General features: G+C 44.7%; 1 protein-coding gene across 2 annotated transcripts in view; it reads right to left on the bottom strand.

Moving 5' to 3' along the window:
- NUB1 (negative regulator of ubiquitin like proteins 1) overlaps nt 1-24,995 on the bottom strand; it is a 27,296-nt gene extending 2,301 nt beyond the window's left edge. Inside the window, exons 1-13 of one of the 2 annotated variants that reach the window (XM_032394376.1) lie at nt 24,900-24,995; nt 22,133-22,250; nt 19,918-20,085; nt 17,524-17,582; nt 16,440-16,510; nt 13,581-13,763; nt 13,323-13,414; nt 11,277-11,383; nt 5,774-5,960; nt 5,010-5,117; nt 4,127-4,279; nt 2,054-2,200; nt 521-616 (exon numbers count right to left, since the gene is read on the bottom strand). In XM_032394376.1, coding sequence (XP_032250267.1) covers nt 521-616; nt 2,054-2,200; nt 4,127-4,279; nt 5,010-5,117; nt 5,774-5,960; nt 11,277-11,383; nt 13,323-13,414; nt 13,581-13,763; nt 16,440-16,510; nt 17,524-17,582; nt 19,918-20,085; nt 22,133-22,250; nt 24,900-24,970 — 1,560 coding nt within the window. In that variant the 5' untranslated portion in view covers nt 24,971-24,995. Of the gene's footprint in view, nt 1-520; nt 617-2,053; nt 2,201-4,126; nt 4,280-5,009; nt 5,118-5,773; nt 5,961-11,276; nt 11,384-13,322; nt 13,415-13,580; nt 13,764-16,439; nt 16,511-17,523; nt 17,583-19,917; nt 20,086-22,132; nt 22,251-24,700; nt 24,749-24,899 lie in introns of those variants that run through there. The other variant, XM_032394377.1, reaches the window with a different exon arrangement.

The raw sequence follows: 24,995 nt of genomic DNA on the forward strand, positions 1-24,995 counted from the left end.
CGTGTCTAACCGCTGGCGTGCACGGCACCAGCCTCCTGTCACACTGCTCTTGAGCGCACAGCGCGTGCCCGGCGCCGCCTGGGAAGGATCGAGGAAGACTGAGCCCAACATGCCTGTGCCCGGGCCTCTCAGAAAGGCAACAGGCTCGTGGGCCGACACGACGTGCTCCTCCTGGAGACTAGGGCCTATAGCAAGGCAGTCACAACAGGCTCGGTGCGCCGACGGGGGAGGGAGACGTGGACAGAGGCGCCACGGCCGGTGGGTAAAGTACCGCGGCATGAGAGAGGAGAAAAGCCCACAGAGGGAACTTGCAGTTGCTCTCCTATTTCCTACTCTCGAAGGAAAGACCTCCTGCTCGCCTTCCACTGACCGCAGGCCGCGGGCTTGGCTGGCCGCCTACGTGGGCCAGGGTCAGCCTGCAGCCCTGTCCTGCCGCCAGCCTTGTCGCCCAGGCCCCCCCCCCCCCACACACACACAAGCTGTACGGGGGGGGGGGGGATGCAAACACACCCTCACTTACCTGGTCAATGTTTTCCTGGGAAGGACCTTCTTGATGGTTGTTGGTTTCAGGATCCGAATCATTTAACCACCACATCTGAGGATTACTGAGAAGAATCTAAAAACACACAGGAATTTACTGCTCACTCACACCTGCTCACCTACTCGGTGCTCGGCAGACAGAGCCAAGGACACACCAGCAGACAGGGTGGGGCGCTGGGCGGCACCAGGCAAAGGATGTGAAGGAAGCAGAGAAAAGGGGCCCGAGCCCAGGGGCGGGGTGGGGATGCTGGTGTCAAAGAAGGCTTCCCGCAAAGGGAACATCGGAGTTGAGGTCTGAAGGAGGAGCAAGATGAGCCGGACAAAAGATCCCTTCTGAGGAAGCAGGAAGGGACGAGAGTGAGCGAGAGTGAGCGGGTGGAAAGAAACCAAGAAAAGAGCCCTTGTGTCAGAGCTCAGCCTCCAGGGCGACAGGTCCTGCAGGGCGATAAACAAAAGCTTCTCAGGCCCTGCAGGGCTGACCCGTGTCATTTCTCTTTGGAGAGTGTCATGAGCTAGATTGAAAATGTCAAGGAAAGCAGAGCTTTTTTGACCCTTGATTTCGTATCACAGGATACCTTCTCTTAGCCTCACAAACCCTCTGGGAAATGTCCCTTTACCTACTTCTAGACTGGTGGCATGTGTCACGGTGCGACTCGTGTAGTCAGACTATGGTGGGGCCTCATCAGTCCCCCAACGCGGGGCAGAACTTCCTGCCTTTATATTGTTCCAACACAAGAAGCCAAACTAGGTACTCATATCCATTTATAAATTATATATTTATATATGTGTGTGTGTGTCTGTATGTGTAAACATATAAACATAAACATTTACTTGTGGAAACTTCTGAGAAATGGACAGGAGGTCTTGAGAATAAAAGGCAAACGCAGGGCAGGCTCCAGTATGAACTCCTCGGCAGGGCAAACAAGGGGACCCCTGCCCACCCGGCCCCTGGCCCCAGCAAGCACAGCCCCGGCAGCTCCCCAGGGCGCCCGCTCCCTTGCGCCTCCACCCCCACGCTGCCCTGTGTCTGCTCGGAGAGGCACCCCGCTTGCCTGCCTCCACAACTCAGCTGCCCCCCTGCCCCCCACGTGCCGTGCTCCCACGCGGCGGCCTTCCCTCCACTCTGTTCTGTCCCCCCAGTACCCTGTGGGCTCTACGTACTGACAGGCATGTACTGACTGAATCAATAAATAAAACGATATTCAAACAAAACATTTTGATTAAAAGAAAACTATACTAAAACTTTCATCACTATTCTCTTCCTCCACATCACTGCTAAACTCTTGGTGTTGCAAACGGAAACCTTACAGAGTTCTGCCCCGTGGGCTCCGCCATTCTGGCTCTGAGAACGAGAGACTGACCCTTAGACCTAAACCGGGACTGAGGAGAAAGGCCCTGGCAGTGGGGCTCCACGCACCACGGGAGGACACTGGAGAGGAGTGTAAGTGAAGGAGGGGCCCCTTGGCCCACAAGCAGGGGTGCTCAGGGCAGGCCGGGGGTAGGGGGGCGCTACCTTCAGGGCTTCATCCAGGTTCCCACTGGCCTGATGCAGGGCCTGCTTGGCCGCGTGAGCAGAGTAGCCCATTCCTTTCAAAGAGTTGATGTTCTCCAGCCGGCGTCTTTTCTTCTCTTTTTCCTCTTTCCTTATTTGGGCCAATTCCTTTAGGAAAAAAACAAAGTCACAGAGCTGGGGATTGAGATTCTGTAAGAAGCCTGCTCAATCTCTGGTCTGTAGGATTCTTGGGGTTGCCAGGCAAAGTGAAAAACAAAAGAAGGGGGATGAACCTCTCTCTGGCCAATCAACAGTATGAGGGCTGCAAGGGTAGGGGGTCCGGCGCTGCTCCTAGGGCAGGCCAGTGGGAGCTGGAGACCTCTTAGAGGTCCACGGCAGGAGGAGCGCGCCTCTTGGTGACCACCACCCAGCACCAGAACAGGCTACTCAGAACCAGGAGCTCATCGCTGCCAGGCCAGAGAAGTGGACAGACCCTCTTCTAGGGAGGGGGTAGAGGAGCTTCCTGCATGGCTGGGAGGCCTTCTTGGCCCCTGGTTAATTCCTGGGGATCTTGTTAAAATGTGGAGTCTGGATGGGTGATGGGGGGCAGTGTCCTGGGTGATACCAAAGCTGCAGATCTACCCACCCCACTCCAGGTGCCTCCTAGGCCCTATGAGACTGTTTAAAACCTCCAGAATGCTCAATGTCAGGAGACAAAGATCATCTAATCCCACAGTTCTTGACCCTGAGTCTCAGAAGTGCCTTCTGTTGCTGCAAGAGCCTGAGAAGGGCTACAGAGGGTTCTAGCCTCTTCTCTCCCATCCCAACCCCAATCAGGAGAGTTAAGAATTTGTTTTAAAAACAAATGTCATTCAAAAAAACGGATTTTGGGGGCGCCTGGGTGGTTCAGTCAGTTAAGTGTCCAACTCTTGATTTCAGGATCCCAACGCCCTGGCCCCCAACGTCCCCACACTGCCCTTGTCCTGCCCACTACACAACCACATAGGCCAGCGAAGTGATTCCGTACCACTCGTACTTCGACTTGGATTCGCACCTACCCGCCGCATACGCTGCTTTTCTCCTGCCCCACCCTCTGCTTCCGATTTCAGCTCTTCCATTTATAGTCCGAAAGAAACGTGCGGAACATTCACACACACAGAACGGTGCTGCTGGCCGGCAGACACCGGGCTCAGGTTTCATCCCACCCAGATCTGACACAAAGTCGGAGCCTCGAAGTACTGTTCCTCTAAGTACGGATGTCTAGGCCGCCCTCCTTTTAATCATGTAGAGACACGGGAGGAAAGTACTTTTTCTGATGTTTCCCTCTACACTAGAAACTGGACAAATAAAGCCAACGGGGCGGAGGTTGGGGTAGCGCACTGCGCCATGCAGCGGAGGCGGCGGGGGAGACTTCCATGACTGGAGTTTACGGCTAGAAAGGGCTTGTGAGAAAATCGGTACCGACTTCTCGGAGAACACAGCGGCTCCACTTCTCAGTACCTCATCATTAACTCTCTCTCGACCTCACCTCTTGTACTGTAAGCATAGCAACATTAGATACGGTAACAGGCCCTCCAACTCCAAAATCTGTGAAGTTTTTTTTAATCTACTTATTTGTAATTGTTTCAAATGACTGCAGTTTTGTACCTCTGCTTTCATAATGTTAATTGTTCCTGTGACTTGACTCATGTTTCTAGCTGAGAATGCCGTCCCAAACTGTCACAATGGCTCCATGGGAAAACAAAGCCCCCTTTAAAATGGTTTCCAGAAATCTACCACGGTGGAGAGAGAGAGACATGCACAGACAGGCTACTTGGATAATGTACTTATGAGCTATGGCCACCACGGCAGGAAAGAAAATGAAGGAAACTGCACTGCCTGAAAATTAATGCAATTAAAAAGACAAATTTCTCCTGTTTCTTTCCAATCTGAAGTATAAGGAGCTCCTTGTGATCATAACTACCACAGAACACTATTTTTCTCTTCTTTCATACCCAAGAGCTATAGCATTTTGGAAATAGGCTTACTATTGCCTCAAGTTTCACATCTACGCAAAGGCCGAGACCCAGTGTCGCCGAGAGCATGTTAAGGTACCTCTCTGCGGCTGGTAATGTGGGCCGCCGCGTGGTCCACGTTCCCGTCACATGCCCTCAGGCCAAGCCGGGCCTCCTGGGCAGTAAACCCCAACTGCAACAGATTGTGAACTTTTGATGGATCAATATATAGCTCTTTAAAGAGTTGAAGTGCCTACAGACAAGAAAAAAAATACAAGAATCATGTAACTTCAACATTAAAGCTTAATAAACAAAGCTAAAACCCGAAAAAAATAAGCTTGTACCCAATGTGAATTACGGTGTGTCAGATTTTTAGAGAAAAACTCTGAACTCTGCTTATTATCAGCTAGCTCAAAAAGAATACAGACACCACTCTGCCCACATGATGTATCATAACGTAACAGAAGGAAACAGGCTGAGTATTATGGGAGGGGCTGGCATCCACCACCTGTTCCGTTTTTGTAATCAAATCCCCTGAATTTGAGCTGTGCACACGGCATTCCTCACCATCTCCTGCAACTGGGTGTAGCGAGGTGGTTAAGTGTAGCCCAGTGGCCTGTAGCAGGACTGACAGCCCCAGCTTCTGGTCCTCCCAGAGGCGGCCTGGGACTCTCTCTTGCCCCCTCTGCTGGCTGGAAGAGGACTGGCTGCCACACACAGGTAGCCGAGCAGCTCACCTCTCCGCTGCTAGATGAGACATGGAAACTGGCAGCCAAGCCAAGTCACTGTCTTTTTGAGGTTTCCTCATTACAGCACCTCACCTGCACCCTAACAAATGCAAGTATGGTTCTGGCGTGTGTGAGGCAGAGGGCACGGGGGACAGATGCATGTTCCTCACTAGTCACAAACCACTGACTTGATGAAACACTGAATGTTTGGGGATGAAAAAAATGGCTACAACTTTGGAGTATTCGTTTTCTTACCTTGTTGAGATAGTCACGAGCCTCCTCGCCATTTCCACTGTGATAATTTCGGATACCTTGAAGCAAGTAAAGTCTTAAAAACAATACCTTCTCTTTCCCACAGTTCCCCTAAAATTATTGGTGGGGGGAAAAAGGATAAAACTGTCTTATTTCTAATTACAGATCTATAACATTCACACTTGTAATTCCCTTCATCTCTACGGGGGCATCCCTACAATGTTTAGATCTTCCCTTACTGCTGAGGGCAAAAGTAGAGATCCTAGAGGACAAGGACACCCCCCGTCCCACAAGGAAGAAATGGTGCCAGAACACCTGTGTCCAGGCACCCAGGACAGTGGTCCTTCTGGTCAGAAAGGAAGTATACAAAAACCCAAACCAGGGATGTTTTATGCTGCCCTGAAATTTCCAAGCAGAATTCTGATGACACAGCTCGAGCTGTGACTCTCGTGTAACTGTTACCATTCAAAAGGCCTATTTTTTCTGCATTTAAATCTTCCGTAAGACCAGCTCTCTTGGTCGGGGTGATCATCGACGGGGTTCTAGGGCTGGAAAACTGTGTTCCTCCAGCTAAGCACTGCACAGACCAAAGTTAACAGCCCAACTTGTAACACATTTCACAATCCCCTTCGAGGAGAGCTTAGAAAGAGCACCGTGCACACTACTATCAAATCACCTTTTGGCAGCAGTCTAAATTTTTTAACAGGAATAAACTCAAGTGGTAGAAATGGGCTCAATAATACATAAAACAAATTACAGTAACATACTTTTATGTGGACCAGTCTCTGATGGTTTTCTCCGTAACAATTCTTAAAGCATTTCTGAGCCAAGTTTAATTTTTTTTCTGCATCGTCCAGGCACTCCAGCTGTTCCAAGCGGAAGTAGCACCACACTATATCCAGCTGGAGCACTGCGTAGTTATCCACCGTGTCCAGCAGCTCCCTGCAGCACGCACTGCGGAGCCGGAGGAAACGACATCACAGAGAGGGAGCATTAGAAACCTTTCTGTGGATTACTGGAAGTGCTTCCCAGGTTCTGCTGTATTCCCAAAGACTGACTATTCCACAGCACAGACCCCAATGTTTACAAAGGGAGATCTATTTATAATCAGAATCCTCCCAATGGGAAAAAAGCAGTTAGGGCTCAGGAATAACAGTTTAATACCACACCCCCCGGGGGGGGGCACAAACACACCCTTGCTACCCTGGGAACGAGGTTCAGCAGGAAGTGGAAATTGGCATCACTGTGTCAGAAAACATGAGGTCAGCAAACATGAGACCACGGCTTAAAGCAAAGGTTTCCAGCCCTAACTGCAAATCAGAATCACCTGGAAGTGAGGAATTTTTTTTCTTTTTGGGTCACACTGGTGCTGAGACCCCCTCTACACCTAATTATAACAGAAACCTCTGGAGATAGGGCCTGGATATTGTATTTTGAAAATCTCCCTGGGTGATTCTAAAGTACAGCCAAAGTTGAGAACCAATGCTTTAAAGACCACCCCCACCCCCTTCACTACTTACTGTGAATGCCTCAACTGATGAAAACAAGGCATTCATGTCCAATCACAGTCAAGCTGGGAGGAAAAACAATCCAGAAAATGCCAGGTCTAAATGCTTAGCTGAGCTGGGGACCCAGGTGCAGGCTAAATGCTACTCTCTAGCTATCCCCAGCTCCAGAGAAGGGGGGGAAGACAAGACAGTGGAATGTTGGCAAAGATGGACATCAAGCTTATTTATTCTGCTTTTAAAATGTGATTTTTAGAAATTCATAATGCACACCTAGACCTCAAGTCAGAACTTTGTCAACAAAAAAGGAAAACATTCGGAACAAATTTAAAAGGTCTTGCCTGTTTGTTTTCCTGGGTATTCTATTAAAGATAAGACCACTCTTCTTTAAAACTGCAAAACCTACATGCCCTCAAGCTTCCCACCTTGCCTATCAAAATCCGCTTGGAAGAAACAAAGAAAAACCAAAGGAATGTGATGCTGTCATTTACACTGTGAAGCAGGAGTCTCCTGAGTGGGAGTCTACTGGGATGCGGGAGAAATACACCCGAGCAGGCTTTTCAGTCACTTGCTGTATCTTTCTCCCACTGCTTCGACCCTTGGTGAAGGCTGTGTAAGGTGCCCACTACATTTCATACACGTGCACACACACAGGTCCGTGCTGGGCGGGGGGCGGTGTCTCTGAACTGCCTGCTCAGCCTGAGAACTTGCCTTTGAGGAGGAAAAACTCTGTGGACTGTGGTCTGATCTTACATTCTAGACTCCTGTTTCTGTGACAGATGATCCTGCCGTCGCTGAGAAAGCAGGGGACATTCTGTCACAGTTTTCAATGCCCTACCTGTGCGCGTGGGCTCATCTGTGTTTAATATGCATGAAGAGCAAGGACAGAAACTGCCTCATTTCAGGTAAAAACAGAATCACGTGTGCAAGCTCAGTCCAGAAGGGACTACTGTGCAGCATAAAAGCAAGCACAGGTCTCAGACTGGCGCAGGACATGTCATTCTTTTAGTTTCAAAAACACTTTCTATTCAGGTAGAGCCCTATAAAAGGGATCACAAAATCAACATTTATAGTTAATAATTTTGAAACTATTAGGCCTGTATTTGAACCTGATCGTGTCACTCAGAAAAAAACAAAATGTTAAGGCCTTGTATAAAATTGTATCTTAGAGTATATTTTTATTAATACTGCCTTGGCTTATGGTTTTAGTAGTCCTCACACTCAAGGGTCAGTAAGTTTTCTTGTTAAAAACATTAATTAAAATAAAAATAATAAAATAAATGAGCAACATTTATTTAAATTAAGCCTACTGAGCCTAGCTTTAGAAAAATTAAATCCCACTTGGGCTGAAGTCAGTTAATTAACAGAAATGTATTCTATTTGCCTTACGAGTTTTAAATTTTTACATAAAATAAAGATACCAATTTCAAGAAAGGCAAGCTAAGCTTACGTATCTCCATTTTTTTTTTTCAGGGAAGGTTGACTAAGAAGTCACTTTCAATCACTGGCTTGAAGGAATTGGATTACAGTGCGCCTCAGTGTGGTGTTTTTCCTATTTCTTGTACTTGGGACTCATTATGGTTCTTTCATCTGGGGGTTTACAATTTTCATCAAACTGGGAAAAATTTTGGCTACTATTCCTTAAGATTTTTGTGGGGGGGCCCAGCTGCCTCCTTCTTCAGGGACTACAATTATCCACATATCAGGTCATCTGAAACTGCTTTACAATCTCTGGATATTGTGTCCATTTTTTTTATTTTTGTCTTTTCAGTTTCCTGTTGGACCATTTCTATTGCCCCATCTTCGGACATACCCATCTTTTCTTCTGTGGTGTCCAATCTGCACTGAATCCCACCCAGTGCCCTTCGCCTCAGACACTGTGTTACTCATCTCTGCAATTCCAGTAGGGCTCTTTGGTGGACGTTCCATGTCTACTTAACATGCTCCAACCTTCCTCTACCTTCCAGAACGTACAGAATTCGGTTACAGTAACTGTTTCAATGTCCTAGCCGATGAATTCTATCTTCCGTGTCACTCCTGGGTCTGTTTGCATTGACTAGATTTTTCTCTTTATTATGGGTTGAATTTCTTGCTTCTTTGAATGACTGTTAATATTTAGTTGGTGACTGGATACTTCTGTATTGTGATATTACTGAGCTTTGTCTGGGATGCAGTTAAGTGACTTAAAAACAGGGTGATCCTTTTAAGGCTTGCTTTTAAGCTTTGTCAGGTGGGACCACAGCAGCCTTTAGAGATAATCTTGCCCTCCTGCTGAGGTAACACCCTTCTGAATTCTCTCTGTGATGCCCCGTGATCAAAAAGTTTGCTGTGGCTGGTGGGAGCACAAATTATTTTTGGCCTTCTGAACTCTGAAGATTGTTCTCTGCTCCTCTCCGGTGGTGTTCTCCCCTGCCTGGGGTGGTTTCCTCACAGGCATGTGTGGATCGCTACTCAACAGAATACTCCAAGGAGACCTTCTGAAGCTCTCGGACCTCCTCCCTCAGGCTGCTCTCCCCTCTTGCACTTTGGCCCCCCTGGATTCCTAGCTCCATTTCTCCAACTCCAGGGAGACCAGGAGGCCCCCCCTGGCTTTCTCGTGCCTGCAGTGCAGTCTAGAGACTCTCTAGGCAGGAAGCAGAAACAATCACAGGGCTCCCCTAGTGTGTTTCCCCACCTTAGGAATCACTGTCCTAACCTGCCAGAAAACTGAAGTGTTCATACACTTTGCCCACATTTTCCGTTGTTGCAGGTGAGAGGGTACATCTAGTCCCTGTTAGTCCATCTTGGCCAAAGCAGAATTCCCACTTTCTGTTGTAAACAGGGAAAGAAAACTACACTTGGTCATACTACATACCATTCCCCAAGACGTAGAACAAAGTTCTGTCAGAACTTTCAGCCTACTTGGAGGTGGGAAAGGAAACAGAACTGAAGTCTCTTCCACCCACATCCCTGACCTGCGCTAGAGCTGATCTCCTTTACTGAGAGGAAAAACTCACACTAAAATTATGCTAATAAGTCAGCCTGAATAAGGAGAGCTTCAGGAAAAAAAATGTCATTCTCTACGGAGACACTGACTATTATTGGGTTATTATATCTACTACTTACTGAACATGTTAATGTACTGTGAACTGAAGATACAATTATTTTTATTCAGGGGTTCCTGGAGACCTGAAAATTATTTCAAGGATTTGTCTGGGATAAAAAGACTGAGAAAGGTTCACAGAGACAAATCAAAATCAATGTCTCAGGAACTGCTGAAGCTGGATTAGAAGTGCATAGGAGGGCACCTGGGTGGCTCAGTTAAGTGTCTGCTCAGGTCATGATCTCAGGGTCCTAGGATTGAGCCCAGCACCGGGCTCTCTGCTCCTCCCTCTCCCTCTGCCTGCCGCACCCCTGCTTGTGTGCTCGCTCTGTCAAATAAATAAAAGCTTAAAAAAAAAAAAAAAGAAATACATAGGAATTCACTACACTAATCTTTATTTTTATATATGTTTGAAATTTTCCATAAAAATTACAAACAATTACGGAAGGAAATGAAAAATGCATCTGCGTCTGAAGGACCTCTGAGCCTGCACCACGTACAGCCAACGAGAATGAAGACAGCGCAGTAGCGGAGACAAAGAAGCAGAGTAAGAAAACCCAAGAGGAACCAAGCCTTGTTCCGCTTACTTTCAGATTTGCCCCCTTCTCGCCAAATATCCCCTTTTTTGCTTAAGTTAGTTTAAATTGGGATCTGTTCACTTAAAACCCAAGGGTGCCTGCTGCTAATATGGTTGGCAAACTATAAACATTTGTGTTTATCCTCTTCAAGTGTACAGTGTATCTTGGGAATTCATCAAAATGGAAAAGAAAATACCCTAAAGTTGTTAACTTTTCACCATCTTTAAATATCAAGGCTACTTTTCAAATGTTTCCCCTGCCAGGACTGTTGTCTCTCAGCACCACTTCCCATCAAGAGGAATCAGGAGCCCCTGGGAAACCGCTGATCCCTGGTCTGGGGCAGGAAACACGCAGGAGGAGTCTGGAACACCTTTGGACACCAGACACCACTGGGATCAGGTCAAAAGGGTGCAGGGCAGGACCCACCGGTTGGCCACAGAAGGTCAGCTTAAGCACCGAGGCTTGAAACACATCAAATGTGTTAAAATCTGAGTTCATATCGATACTTTAAAAAAAAAAGGAAAGAAAACCTCACTGGTGATACCCTCTTTGGAGAATTCTAGGGAAGCACCTCATTTATTCTGAAAACAAGAAAATAAGAAGAAAGAACCAAGTATTTTATTCTTTCTATACAAACTGTACCTCATTGTAACCAAATAGCCGATGAGGAAAAATACTTCTTTTCGGAGGAATCCCAGCAATAAATGCAGAAGGAAAAATAAGGGATCACTGTTTTGCAGCCCCTAATGAAACAATGGATGTGGGGAATGGTCATCAACATCCACACCAAAACCACCCGGGGAAAATGATGGAGACGCATGACCATAGTGCAGGCCGACGACACGGCACAAAAAGCAGACAGACCTCCTACGTGCGGGCTGTCCGTGTTTATAAAATTCTTTACAGGTTAATGTGAAGGGAGATTAGAAATCTGAAGGGATGAAATAATTCACAAACTGGTCTACATCACAACTACTCCCTTCACATTAACCACTGTCTTGGGTGAAAACCTCAAGTTTGAAGTGTACAGGGGGAAAGACGGTGCTGTGTATAATCTGGACTATCTTCCTTAAAACTGGTATTCACCAAGTACAAAAGTGCCTACCAGAAATATTTGTCAGCATCCAACAGACATGGCAAGGCTATTCCATATTCTTTTCTTTTCAGGAAAGCTCTGCCCTTCTCATGATATCCCATAGCTAACATAAGGGCCTAGAAAAAAATATGGATTTAAAAAAAAACATCACTTTAAACTATAATAAAACAAATTATATTAAAAGCATATCAAGTCTAAAGAAATCAAATAAAGATTTAAAAAAAAGCCAAGATTACAACTCAATCCAAAAGCCAAAATTAAGAAAAATATAATCAAAGTTTCATTTCATTTCAATGCTGAGATCAAGCACTCAATTTAATGTGGCCGACAGGGTCATAACTAGCACTTGTCCGTTTATTTATTCCGTCAGTTTATTTTAGTATCTGCTGATTTAGATCTATTTCTAGTATCAGTAAAACTGAATAAATAAAAAAGTAGCTAGTAACGCTTGTATCTCTTTGAAAAAAAGCATTCATGGGGTGCCTGGGTGGCTCCAGTTGGTTAAGCATCTGACTCTTGGTTTCAGCTCAGGTCATGATCTCAGGATTGTGAAATCGAGCCCCGCGTCGGGCTCCACGCTAGAGCCTGCTTGGGATTCTCTTTACCCCCCTCTCTGCCCCGCCCCCTGCTCATGCTCTATCTTAAAAACAACAAACAAAAAAAACCCATTCATTTCTAGTTTTTTTTTTTTGTTTTTTTTTGTTTTTAATAAATATTTGAGAGAGAGTGCAGGGGGGAGAGTCAGAGGGAGAGGGAGAAGCAGACTCCCCACTGAGCCGGACATGGACACGGGGCTCGATCCTAGGGTCCTGGGATCATGACCTGAGCCTAAGGCAGACGTTTAACTGACTGAGGCACCCAGGCGCCTCTCACTTTCTAGTTTTAATCAAGTTTTTTTCTGAAGTATCTGTCAACTCTAGTATTCCTAAAACAATTTTTTAAAGGCAATCCATGGGTGCCTGGCTGGCTCAGTCAGTAGAGAATGCTATTCTTGATCTTGGGGCTGTGAGTTCAAGTCCCATGCTGGGCACAGAGCTTACTTTAAAAAAAAGGGCAATCCGAAAATGTTTTTAAGTTCATTAATATTTAAATTTGAATTTTTATATAATTCAGTCTTGTAATGGTTTTCCAAAAAGTCTGGATATCATTTTTTTTTTTTAAGATTTTTTAAATTAATCTCTACACCCAACATGAGGCTCAAACTTACAACCCCGAGATCAAGAGTTGCATGCTCCACCAACTGAGCCAGCCGGGCGCCCCTGGATATTATTATTTAATATGTTGTGGGCAAATGATTACCAACATTTTAAAAACAAACAAACATCAATCCACTGATAGCTACCAAGTTCTCTTATTAAAACTTAACTTTAATCCTTCATTTTAAACAACGTAAGTCATATAGTGAAGCCTACTCATACTTGTCCTTTAAAGACAGAAAAATTAAAATTGACTTGACCCATAGTCATTACAGCTCTTCATTATCGGAAGCTACTGGACTCCAGCTCAGATACGAATCTCAGGGTCCCAGCTGTAGAATGCTGCTGTGAAGACCCCCTGGGATGGGTTCAAAGAAAAAACTACCTCCTGCCTATTCCAAATTAGCAAACGGGGAAACGGGAAGGCAGGGGAGAGATGGCAGAATCACCTGTCAGACTTTTCCCGAATTGCATGCCCCACTCCCCACCCCCAGCTCCCTATTCTGATCCATTCCTTAGAGGGCATGGCCCTCTGGTAAAAACAAAAAAAACAAAAAGCCACACCAAAACCAGCACTGCCACGGGGAGCCACCTGTGCGGAGGGCAGGGCATCACGTCACGTGGGAATGCTCGGTCACTACTGCAGGACATGCCATCGAGCCGTTCTGTGCTACTGCACTGAAAGTCACAGGCTGAGTCCGCTGGATGCAGGGGCCATCCCAGGCTTCCATCCTGTTTAGAAGCTCCCACGGAAAACTGTTTCTAATCCTTTATGACAGTGCAAGATCAAATAGCTAGAAAACCACTTCTGTTCTGACAGCAAATCAACGCGCCAGCCATAAATTTCTATAGTACCTACCTTTCTTTCTGAAGGAGGAATTCTGATCGATCTGCCTGTCTGGTTAGCTATGTCTAAATATGGTGTGGTTTCTGGATCCACCACCATCTCAGCTGCAACAAAACCGAAAGGAACTCCATTAATTCAACACTAGAAAGCAGAGATGGGACATTATGAGTATTAGACTGTGGGGAAGACAGTCCGTAAGAACTGTGCGCCCCGCCCCGCCAGCGTCCCTTTACAGCCAGAGGGAAATAAAGAGCCCAGAGCTCTGTGTACCTCTCTCCGCCAGTATCTCCAGGCCTCTCTTGGTCCTCTGAATTCTTTTTTCTTTTAGTTCGGCCTCATTTTGCTCTTCTTCTTCAACCTGGAAGTGTTTCCTCACATCCTCTTCAGACTGTTTTAGTTCAAGCACCATAGCTTTCACATTGTGCGTCACTCCTTGTTCTTCAAGGGTTTTCCCTGTAAAAATCAGAAATGCTTATCATGGAAAGAGCCATAAATGTACTGGTCACAGTCCATTCTGTTAAATGGAACTCTTAAACCCAAGTCAGTACTCTCGAGCCACCACGCCACATGCTCAGTGAGAACACATGACGTCTGGCTGTATAATTCTGTTACTGTTAAACAGAAGGTAAAATTGGCCAGTGAATATTCGTACCCTCTAACCGGAGAAATAATAAACCCAGTTCACAGCAAGAGATGAGAAGCCACAGTGCAGCGGGGCCCTGCGAGAGGTAATTCACTGTGGCGGTTCGAGGCAAACCTCTTGGGTTCTTTTTAACTCTGTGGTCCTGAGTTAAAAAGGCCCTTACACCCAGGACCTTACACATAAAATGTTAATAAAAATAGTGTCAGACATCAGTGAAACAGAATGAAAGCATATTCACCAAATCAACAGCTGGTTCTATGAAAAATTAATCAAATACACAAACCTATCAAAAATTAACTCAAAGATGCAAATAAACAGCCACCAAAATGAAGAATAAACATAGATGCATATAGATTTTAAAATAATGAAATATTATGAACTATAAATATATAAATTTGAATATTTTTCTGGAAAACTCCGTTAGATTTTTTTTTTTTTTGAGGAACTTGACAAACATTCTAACATTTATGTAGAAAAATACAGATACACCAATGGCCAAGTCACCTTGATAAAGAAGAGCCAAGAACAGGACTCATCTTACTGGATTTTAAAACTACAACAAAACCACAGTCATAAACAAACTCTATAGGTGAAGGTGGTCAAAAGGTAGAAACTTCCAGTTACAAATAAGTCCATCCTGGAACGTAACATACAGCATGTGACTAGAGTTAATAATACTGTATTGCTGTATTGTATATTCCAACATTGCTGAGAGTAGATCTTAAAAGTTCTCATCACAAGAAAAAAAAAACGTTTAACTATGTGAGTTGACATTATTGTGCTCACTCCACAATATATACAAACACTGAATCATTACGTTGTACACCCGAAACTAATATAATGTTATATGTCCATTATACCCCAAGAAAAAAAAACTTCTGGGGTTCTGGTCCAGGAATAAACCCACAGGTAAATGGAAAGAATGGGAAGTGCAGAAATAGAGTTCTAATAAAGGGGGCACCAAGTATCAGTGTGGAAAGGGCAAGTTTAGTAGGGGATATCAGAAGAATAAAGCTGAATCCTTAGCTTTTATATATACAAAGGGGGCCTCTGGACAGACTGAAGACCTTAAGACTATCTGTGTGTCCCTGGGCTTGGGGAAAGATTTTTTTTTTTTTTTAAGATTTATTTATTTTTTGACAGAGAGAGAGAGACAGCGAGAGAGGGAACACAAGCAGGGGGAGTGGGAGAGGGAGAAGCAGGCTTCCCGCTGAGCAGGGAGCCCGATGTGGGGCTCCATCCCAGGACCCTGGGATCATGACCTGAGCTGAAGGCAGACGCTTAACAACTGAGCCACCCAGGCGCCCCAGGGGAAAGATTATTTAACACAAATGATAAGATGGAAATTGACAGATCTGATAACAACAAAATCCAGGACTTCTGCCCAGTGAAGAATATCACAAACAGAAGTGTCACAGAGATGAGAAGACAATGAAAAGGTATCTATGTCATGTGAAAGACGATGGGGAACGGCTCACGGAGAAGGCAGGCTGGGGCCGCGTGCAGGCTCTGTTCCACCAAGCTAGGATGTGAACCTGACTCTCTAAGCCCTAAGAACCTACTGGAAACCAAGTGTAGTGCCTGCCTGAGTGGCTGCAACAGCTAACTGGTCTCCCAAGTCCGTCCATGCATCCTTCAAGTCCATTCCCCTACTGCACCCAAAGGGATGTTTAAAACCCCAATGTATCGTGTCACCCCCCAGCATCTGTGGCTTCCAGCCTCTCTTAGGAGAAACATTCTAGCACTGCACGAGTTCACAGGGCCCAGGTTTTCTACACAGCAGCACTACTGACATTGTGGGCCAAGGGAATCTTTGTCGTGGGAGCTGTTCTGTGCCCTGTGTGATGGTTCAGCAGCATCCCTGGTCCTGACTCACTGAGTGACAGGAGCACAAGCCTCCATCCCCACCCCACAACCAAGTCATAATAACCAAAAATGTCTCCACACATTGCCAAATGTCCCCTGGGTGGCAAAATCGCCCCTGGTTGAGAACCACTGCCATAACCTTTTCACTGTGGCCTCTGCGGGGCCCTCCATCCTTAAAAAGGACTACCCTCCCCTCACTTTCTATACTCGGCTGTACTGGATCTTTTTCAATTGCTCAAACTGACATCAGGGGGCTCCGATATGAGGTTCTCTCAATCGGAACACGCCCCACTGCCCTCACTCAGCTTTAGCGCTTCTGCCTTGGAGAGAACTTACTGGAACCCCCGTTTCACTCTGAATACACCTACACTTCTGTTCTATAACATTTCCTCAGACATGTAATGAGCGTCTTTTCTTCCCACTAGCACAGAACAGACAATAAATACTGATTAGAAGGGTTGTTTTCTACTTTACGTTTTTATTTTAATAAGCTCTACAGTAATGTTTTAGATTATATATGCCGTAAAACCACTAGAAATTTGTAAATAGAAAAACAGTGAGAAAAAAGATGCAGTCATTACATCAACTCGACAGAAAATCTGCACTTTGCCACGACATACCTAGTTGAAGCTGTTTCTTGTTTATGACAATTTTGATATAATTTTCTTGAAATCCAAAGGTTTCAGCAATTCTGTAAAATAAACCGGTAGAGGCTGCAGGTAATCAATTTATTATTATCCATTAAATAGAGTTTAATCATGACAGCTATTTTAAACGTTTCACTCAGAAATGCCCAGTATTTCAATTTACTATCTCCCAAACATCACTTACGACAAAGCCAGCCTACTAGATGGTTATTTGAAACTGTGTACGAGACAATGTTCTTTTTTAAACTATCTGCTTTACTACTTGTTTCCTTATGAAATGGAGACCACTCGTGCGGAATATCCATCTGAAGAGGAGGGCCCTGGCTGCATGTCAGGAGAAAACCCATTCTCTATACTTTCTGCGGTCTCCTTGAAGGAGGCCATAATAGACGGTTGTTCCAAACAATCTTCCACTCATTTGTGTTGAATGAATGTTGCTTCCTGAATCCATCCCTAACAGCCCTGATGTAGACCAAAGAAAATGAGAAAAATCAGCTTCAGAAACAAGGGCTGGCTAGCCCTGGAGGTACTCAAAACACTTACCATTTAAAAATATAGAAGTGGATGACATAACCAACAACCAGCTCTCAAAAGTGAGAATGTCACTAGTACGTGACAGGTATTTTTTCTTTTTACAGATGGGCCAACAGCCTGAAATTGGCTAAAACACTTTGCTGGATGTCACAGCAAGTTATGAATGCACTAAGAAATAAAATTCAAAGCTAATGATCTGATGAATATCAGGCTACGTATATCACTCATTGATGGATTCAAGCACGTTATCAAGTACCTGTTAAGTGGCAGGCACAGAGCTCCCGCTGGTCTCGTTATACCAGGAAATGAAGGCAAATGGTGCCAGTCTTGAGTTCTCACTCTGCCCTGAACTGCCAGTGTGCGCCTGATCACGTTCTGTAACCGCAAAGCCTCAATATTCCTTTCCACTAAGTGAGGAGAATAGTACCTGCCCTATCTCTCTAACAGGATTGTCGCAAAGGATCCCATGAGCCACTGTGGGAGGGCCGAGAGCAGCTGGGGCACCGGGCAGACAGATACTTACTTCGACCTCAGTTCTCTGCCAGTGATGTGCAGTCGGGTCTCCAACAGGTTTTTCCTGTCCTATTTAAAAAAAGGCAAAAGCAACTGCACAGAAGGAACTAGAGGGTATCATGCTAGGCAAAACCAGTCAGTCAGAAAAAGACAAATAACCATATGATTTCGCTCACATGTGGAATTTAAGAAACAAAACAGAAGGTCATAGGGAAAAGGAAGAAAAAAATACAATAAGATAAAAACAGAGAGGGAGGCAAACCATAAGAGACTCTTAACTCTAGGGAACGAACTGAGGGTTGCTGGAGGGCAGGTGGGTGGGGGGATGAGATAATGGGGTGACGGGCATTAAGGAGGGCACGTAATGTGATGAGCACAGGGTGTTATATGCAACTGATGAATCACTGACCTTTTCCCCTGAAACTAATAATATACTCTATGTTAACTAAACCAAATTTAAATTTAAAAATTTTAAAAAAAGAAAGAAAATGTACTTCAGCGTGACACTTTCTGCTGCTGTTACTCTGTCTATAAAATCAGGAAGGCTGGTATCAGAAAATGTGAAGGACTGAAGTGACGCATGCCTGGCAGAGAAGCTACTGCACGTGACCTGGCACATGCTGACCCCGTGACCTAGCAGCCCTCAAGGGGGCAGAAGTGTGCACCCCAGGCCGGGTTCCAGCCTCGGGGGGAAGCAAGATGTTCAGAGGGATTTGTGACGCGTCTTCATTCAAGGGAGCTGGCCTATAGACACAAGGGCCCCGCCCGCCACCTCGGCACCACAGCCACCCTCAGGGAACAAGGCACGTTCCCTTGCACCAAGCCCACGGAGCGGGGAGTGGCAAAACGCCATCTTGGAACCTCTTCATTCCCCACTGGCTGGGCATAGGAGGAAGAACTGGAATCACTAGGAGAGCCTAGGAGACCATGCAAATCTGCTCAGATCCCACACTCGCCAACCAGCCTTCTGACGGGTGGTCTGGGCTCCCAGGGGCTGGGTCCTAGCAAAGAGGAGGCCTACACAGGTATACTACCCTTTGAACTCATGGACGGGCCTCCTGAGGTAGATTCATATGTAATTTTCTTTTTCTCATAAAGCTCTTTATTTTTCCTAGAAATTTTTTAAAGCTTTAATGAGATACAATTTACATTTCATAAAGCTCACCTGTTTAAAATATGAGTCAGTGGTTTCCAGTACATTTATAAAGTTATACAACCATTACCATGATCAAATTTCAGAACATTTTCATCATCCTCTCCAAAAAATATCATATTTTGTGCCCCCTATTCTCTCCTTTTAACCCCCAAGCCCCAGGCAACCACTAATCTAGTCTCAGTGGATTTACTCATTCTAGATATTTCATACAAATGGAACTATACAACACGTGGCCTTCGTGTCTGGCTTCTTTCATGTTTCTGAGGTTCCGCCATGTTGAAGACGTGTCAGCACTTCGTTCCTCTTCATGGCTGAATGATAGTCCACTGTGTGGCTACAGTGCATTCGTTTATCTGCTCACCCACTGACGGACATTTGGGGTATTTCCACCTTTTGGCCAAACAGAGCTCTTTTGTCAACAGAGCTGCTATAAACACTCATGAGCAAGTTTCTGCACGGACGTGGTTTTCATTTCTCTTAGAGTAAAACTGCGGAGTCCTGAGGTAGCTCTGACACACATATATATATTTTCATATCTTTTGAAAATGATTAACACCTATCAGTCCTCAGAGGCCAGCGACCTTTGGGTTCCCTGCCCCAATACCATTTCTGGACTTGAACTACTGAGGACATGGCCCTGACAGAAGGTGGCCCCGCTTGAGCATTCAGCTGACCACCCTTTAGCCTCCATCAGCACAGGAAAAAAGGAGACGTCTTTCCTGATGTGTCCTACTGTGCACCGTTTGGGAAAGCCGGAAGTACTCTTTTAATTCCCCATTATTTCTAAATGTTCATTCAAACTCTAGAAAAGGTAAGCATGTGATACATGGCTTTGTGAAGTTTGGAAGGCCTAAGAGGGACAAACCTACCCTGTAAATGTTCCAGTTTAAGAATCCATAAAATTAACTTTGAAGTTGATAAACACTCAGCATTTGAAGTAACTTAAAAGAACCTTAACTTTGGATTGTAGCTTTAAAAAAAAATCATAATTGGGCGCCTGGGTGGCTCAGTTGGTTAAGCGACTGCTTTCGGCTCAGGTCATGATCCCAGAGTCCTGGGATCGAGTCCCACATCGGGCTCCCGGCTCGGCGGGGAGCCTGCTTCTCCCTCTGACCCTCTCCCCTCTCATGCTGTTTCTCTCTCTCTCTCAAATAAATAAATAAATAAAATCTTTAAAAAAAAAAATCATAATTTATCACTAAGTTAACAAAGCATTGCTACATGTACTTGATTGGGAAAATTACTCACTTTTCTTAGCCGTGGAGGTAAAAAGACCTCAATCGTAGCAATTCCTGTTGTTCTATAGTTTTCATTTCCTGTGCCACGCTCGATTGCTTTGCAACGTATTTCTTCTATTATCTTTTCTACTTCATTTTCACAACATTCTAGTCTGTCAGAGTACTTCTTAGCAAGGTCCTGTGAAGCAAAATCAGAAAAGAGATCAATGTAGTGCCAACTCAAAAAAGGGGCACAGTACAGAACAGCGCATAGAGGACTCTAAGGCAAAAAACTGCGGAGTGGTGGTCAGCCCATCAGAGGGAAATCCAGATGGGCTTGGCATCTAGAGAGGTACAGAGGCTAGAAAGGATCCAGGGAAAAATAAAAACAAATAAAGAATAGGAAAACAGACCCAACAGAAGATGCGAAAATAACTGGACTGTTCTAGTGGCAAAAGAAAGGTGGGCCATGACTTATGTCACTGTAATACATTATAAATTAAGGAACAGTGAAGTCATCAACTCTCCTGGAGGGGACAGAAAGAAAAAAAACAAAGAAAACACTCTCATTTTTCTAACTTGTGAGAACAAGTCAAGTTTGACTTAAATAACTTTCTTAACAGAAAATTCTGAATCACTGGTACTGGTTGTAAAATTTGCTAGAACGACTCGGCAGAACTCAGAAGAATGCTATAGTTACAATCATAGTTTGTTACGAAGGACACAGACGAGTATCTAGGTGAAGAGGTACATTCGTGGGGTCTGGAAGGGTCATGAGTGCAGGAGCTTCTGTCCCTGAGGAGTAGGGGTGTGCCGCCCTCTCAGCACATGGGTATGTTTGCCAATCTGGAAGCTCCCTGAAACCCATCATTTAAGGGCTTTTATGGGAGTTCCATTATGTAGGCATGATTGATTACATCACTGGCGTCTGGTGATTAACTCAATCTCCAGCCCTCTCCTCTCCCCAAGGTTGGAAAGTAGGCTGAGAATCTAATCTTTTTTCTCCTTTTTTAAAAGATTCTATTTACTTATTTGAGAGAGAGAGAGAGAGAGAGAGAGAGAGACAGCATGAATGGGGGGAGGGGCAAGGTAGAGGGAGAGGCAGACTCCCCACTGAGCAGGGAGCCCGATGCGGGGCTCCATCCCAGGACTCTGAGATCGTGACCTGAGCCGAAGGCAGATGCTTAACCGACTGAGCCACCCAGGCGCCCTGAAAGTCTCATCTTCTAATTGAAGTTTGGTCTTTTTGGCCACCAGCCCCATCCTGAAGGTATTACCAAGAGTTGCCTCATTGGCACAAAAGATGCTCCTATCACCCTTACCACTGGGGCTATTCCAAGGGTTTTAGGAGCTCCGTGTCAGGCACTGGGGACAAAGACCAAACAGCTTTCTTATTATGCCATACCTAGCTTCGGAGCCAAGGGATTATAACAAGCAAATTCAGAAAAAAGGTCACGAGATGGGTTGCAAAAAATAAAAAGTGAGGCCTGTCAGGAACGGGAAAGACAGGAAGGAAAACTCTTCCCTCCCAAGCACATCACTGTGTCACCACACTGGACAATATGATGCCCTTGTGACAATCTTTAGTTCCTGATAAACACTCCATCATTTATCTCAGGATACTTGGACGGAGAAAGCAAAGAAGTACATGCTATATTCCAAAATAAGAGTTCTGTCAAAAACAATTACTGTTTTTGTTTGAAAAAGCAGGCAAACTTCAACTTCTAGAAATCTCACTCACGTAAAGTAATGCCATTTCTGATGTCACCATAAAAAATTGACATGTAAGTATTAGAAAAATGTATTTTGGACAAATGAACAGATAGCCATAGTATAAAAAAAGCCGGAGGAAGGAAACAATTGTTTTATAGCAAACCACGCTAGCAAGGAGAACAGAGAACCAACCAGCTGCTCCCCATGAACATGTAATACACGCTCTTAGTGGCATCAGGACTGTGCCCCAGCAGGGTAAAATCAGTTCCCAAGTTACTAATTTTATGTAAACACTGTGAAGGTATTAAAAATAGTATGTGCCTGGGAAATTAGAGAACATTCTCATATGAATAAAGTCTTATTAAATAAGTTTGTCAATTCCTAGTAAAAAGTGGGTACCTGCTTATCACTAATACTTTTGATTATGCCAAAAATTTACACGGTTAAACCTGGAAATTTCCGGGGACTTCAGAATCTTATTTACCAAGGAGACTTACAACACTGCTATTTATTTATGTCTTAAAAGAAAATACCTTCAATGCCAAACCACCTTCTTTATTTTCATCTGTATATGGAGGTTTCCAAAGTTGAATTCTGTCTTCTCTTAAGAACTGGGTCAATTTTGCTTGGAGATATTTCTTTTGCGCCATTCTTGAAAGCAAAACAGTACATGAGCAATACCCCACACTACTTTCAAAGCATTTCATAACTTACCAAACACATTGATGTGTTCAATGTGGTAAGAAGAGCTCCCCTCCACACCTCCCTCTCCTGTTTAATCTAAATTACTTTTCATCTTATTTTTTTGTTAAAAGATTTTATTTATTTGACAGAGAGAGAGCGCGTGCGCACACGCAGGGGGAGTGGCAGGCAGAGGGAGAGGGAGAAGCAGACTCTCTGCTGAACAGGGAGTCCAACGTGGGGCTTGATCCCAGGACCCTGGGATCATGACCTGAGTTGAAGGCAGATGCTTAACCAACTGAGCCACCCAGCCACCCCTCTAAATTACTTTTAGATTAGGTTTTAACTAGCTCTAAACTTCTCTAAAATATACACATTCTATACACACGCTAAAATACACTATATACAGTTACAAATTATACGTTACATAAAATATGTATTTCAAAGTTGCTAATATGTAGCAAGGTTTATTATACTTCTCTATTTCTTAAACTATTGTTCTCTGATCTAAGAGAAAAGATCAAATGAGAGAAAGATGAGTCCCTAAAGCTGTTAACTTTCATAAACAATTCAACATAGATACATAAATTCTCTTGTATTCGTATTTTGGTGAGTTTAACACAAAGATCAGCCACCTTGGTAGGGTAGACATAAAAGCTAGCTGGAACCGTGAACTATCAACATTCTCTATACCTGAATTTTTAAAATTAAAAAGTTTTGCTAGAAAAATTTTATATATTTTGCAATAAGCAAACAGCAGATCTATGTACTATTCAAATCTAACACTAGTTGGATCATCATTTTACAGCCGAAAACACCCAGGCCCCAGGTTTGTAAAAATGACTTGGCCAAAGTCACAAAGTTCGGCAGCGCCGTAGCCAGCACTGGGATTTCTGCCTACAGCATTGGACTTTGCATTTTGTCCCGCAATCTTTTGCTGCTTGTCTGTCCTGTGTTACTTAACTAGTCTCTCCCAAAGAAGCCCCTGGCAACAAAGGATTGTCTAACTCATCTCTCACTAGCATAGCAATTTGAAGGGGTGGGGAAGGCTGCTAGAGAAGGAGTAAGAATCAGAGGAGTAAGAAAAGTAAAAGGGTAATTAGCTTCTGAATGATGAAGACACGTTCTATAGAGTAAAAAATATATATAAGGGTTAACATAACCTTGATAAGTAACTTTCTCTTTTTCTATATAGGGCCTGTAGTATTCCACACCCTCAAAACCCAGTTCACCTAATTTTTAAATCAAGTTTGTTAACTTCAATGTATTCCATAAATGAATATTTTAAAAGAAAATTCAAATCTATTTTATATCAGTCTGGGGGGTAAGAAAGAGGGTCATTAGGACAGGGAGTAGGGAACAAACATGTCAAGAAGGAGGTTGCCGTGCATCCAGGTGAACCACGAGAGAACCCTAGATCTTCAAGCACTAACAAACTGCTGCTCACACAGAAAAGCATGAATACTTAGCTTTTCAAACACAAATAACTCACACAACCACTATACATAGTTCCCTACTCATAAATCTTCATGAATTCTGGATAAAATATCAATGGGGAGGGATGATCATTTCATGGGCTGCTTATGGAGGGACTCTTTGGAAGGTCTGACTAAAGGCCCAAAGGGTTTCACAAACGCATTGTGTGTCCCACACTCTACCCACTGAGCAAATCAACAGAACAGATGGGGGCCTACAGGCACGAGACTTAATGTTTAAAAAAGATTAATCTGCTGTTTGGAAATTTACAAAAATTTCAATTATAGACACCAGAATAAAAAGAGGATACATACTTGAAATCAAAAGAAAGAAGTTTAATCAACCAGTTTTCAATTTTAACTAGAGAACTGAAAGTTTCATTATGCATGCCATACAATGTTTCACATTACAGCCAAAAAAGCAGTGAGGTATGTCAATTATTACTCAATAAAACGGGGCGGGAGGGAGGAAGCCCGGAAATTCATTAATATTACTGCTCCAAACTGAAAGTGAAACGTTGTAAACTACTTTAAAATTTTCACTTTCACTTCTGTACTGAATCGATCTATGGGGACCTTTACCCAGAGCTTTTCAAATATACATATATACACACATATAGTCAAAATACATTGTATTTCCTCTTAAGCGAAGTAATAAAAGATTCTTGTATTAAAAAATAAGAGTAAGGGAAGGAGATGAGAAATGCAGAACCAGTTGATCAGAGAAATGCAGAATCAACCATATTTTCTCATTAAATAGCAAAGAAAATCTAGCTTTGACTGCAAATATGAATCCCAAATGACATATACGGGATAGCAGTGCTAAGATTCAAGCTTTTTGTCCGGCTAACGAGATTTACTTTAGGGCATACCTATCTTCTTCTGTCCCCCCCCAGAACAACTCCATATAAATACCCCACCACCCGGGCCCAGCCCAGCGCAGACCTGGGGCCGCGCGAACCGTCGGCGCGTCCCCAAGCCCCGGCCAGCCTCCGCGCTCGCCGCCCACCGCCCGCGGCCCGCCGCTGTGGCCGCGCCCCGCCCCGGGCGGGGGATGCGTCGGGGTCGTGCCGGGGACAGGGGCGCCAGACGGCGCCGGTGAGGCCCAGGTCGGAGACCGGACGCTCGGCCGCCGCCTCCTCACCTGCGCCACCACCGCGCCCGCCGCGACCCGCCGAGTACCCGGATGCGGGAGCGGCCGCCGTTTATTTCCATTCCGGGTGAGGCTGGCCCCGCCCCC

Source organism: Phoca vitulina, unplaced genomic scaffold (assembly GCF_004348235.1).
Source record: "Phoca vitulina isolate PV1807 unplaced genomic scaffold, GSC_HSeal_1.0 scaffold80, whole genome shotgun sequence".
NCBI classification, from domain to species: Eukaryota; Metazoa; Chordata; class Mammalia; order Carnivora; family Phocidae; genus Phoca; species Phoca vitulina.